Source organism: Egretta garzetta, unplaced genomic scaffold, assembly GCF_000687185.1.
Source record: "Egretta garzetta isolate BGI_Z169 unplaced genomic scaffold, ASM68718v1 scaffold112, whole genome shotgun sequence".
NCBI lineage: Eukaryota > Metazoa > Chordata > Aves > Pelecaniformes > Ardeidae > Egretta > Egretta garzetta.
In genome coordinates this window covers 1062306-1062804 of record NW_009258884.1, presented here as the reverse complement: position 1 = coordinate 1062804, position 499 = coordinate 1062306, and the positions used below count along the sequence as shown (strand labels likewise).

Below are 499 nucleotides of genomic sequence, written 5' to 3'. Positions count from 1 at the left end.
CGCTCCCTGCCTTCGGGCACTGTCCCCCAAGGTCGCTGTCATGAACCCACCCTCTGCAGGGAACATTTTCCCCTCTCCAGTGAAGAGTGGCTTCGTCCTCAGCGAGGAGCTTGGGGTGCCCCACCAGCACCAGTGCTCAGCCCCTGAGGAGGATAGGACAGTTAACTCTCTCCCCCCCAGGCTGGACGGCGTGGCTGTCCCCAACCCACCAGGGTGGCAGGAACCCGGCAAGAGGCTCCCCCAGCGCTGGCTGCGTTTGGCAGCACCGTCGCCATCTCCCCGCTGTGCTCACTCCAGCCACCTCAGCCCAAACCCAGCACGGTTGGAAGGCCGGTGGAAAGGCCTGGGGGAGCCCCCGCACCGGCACACGCCGTACCCCACACACACACCAAAAATAGAGCCCATGAAATTGTTACTCATCCTGAGGGATGTTTATTCGGAAATAATCCTGCAAGCCTAATTTTAGTAACTACATTTCCCTCTGCCTGTTTAATCGGTT

At 59.9% G+C, this 499-nt stretch overlaps 1 protein-coding gene across 1 annotated transcript in view; it reads right to left on the bottom strand.

Annotated features, from left to right (window-relative positions):
- The window catches only part of TBX4 (T-box transcription factor 4), a 69393-nt gene extending 69118 nt beyond the window's left edge, over positions 1-275 (bottom strand). The window contains exon 1 of the mRNA XM_009633883.1: positions 210-275. Coding sequence (XP_009632178.1) covers positions 210-275 — 66 coding nt within the window. The remainder of the gene's footprint in view (positions 1-209) is intronic.
- Positions 276-499: the final 224 nt, after the last annotated feature.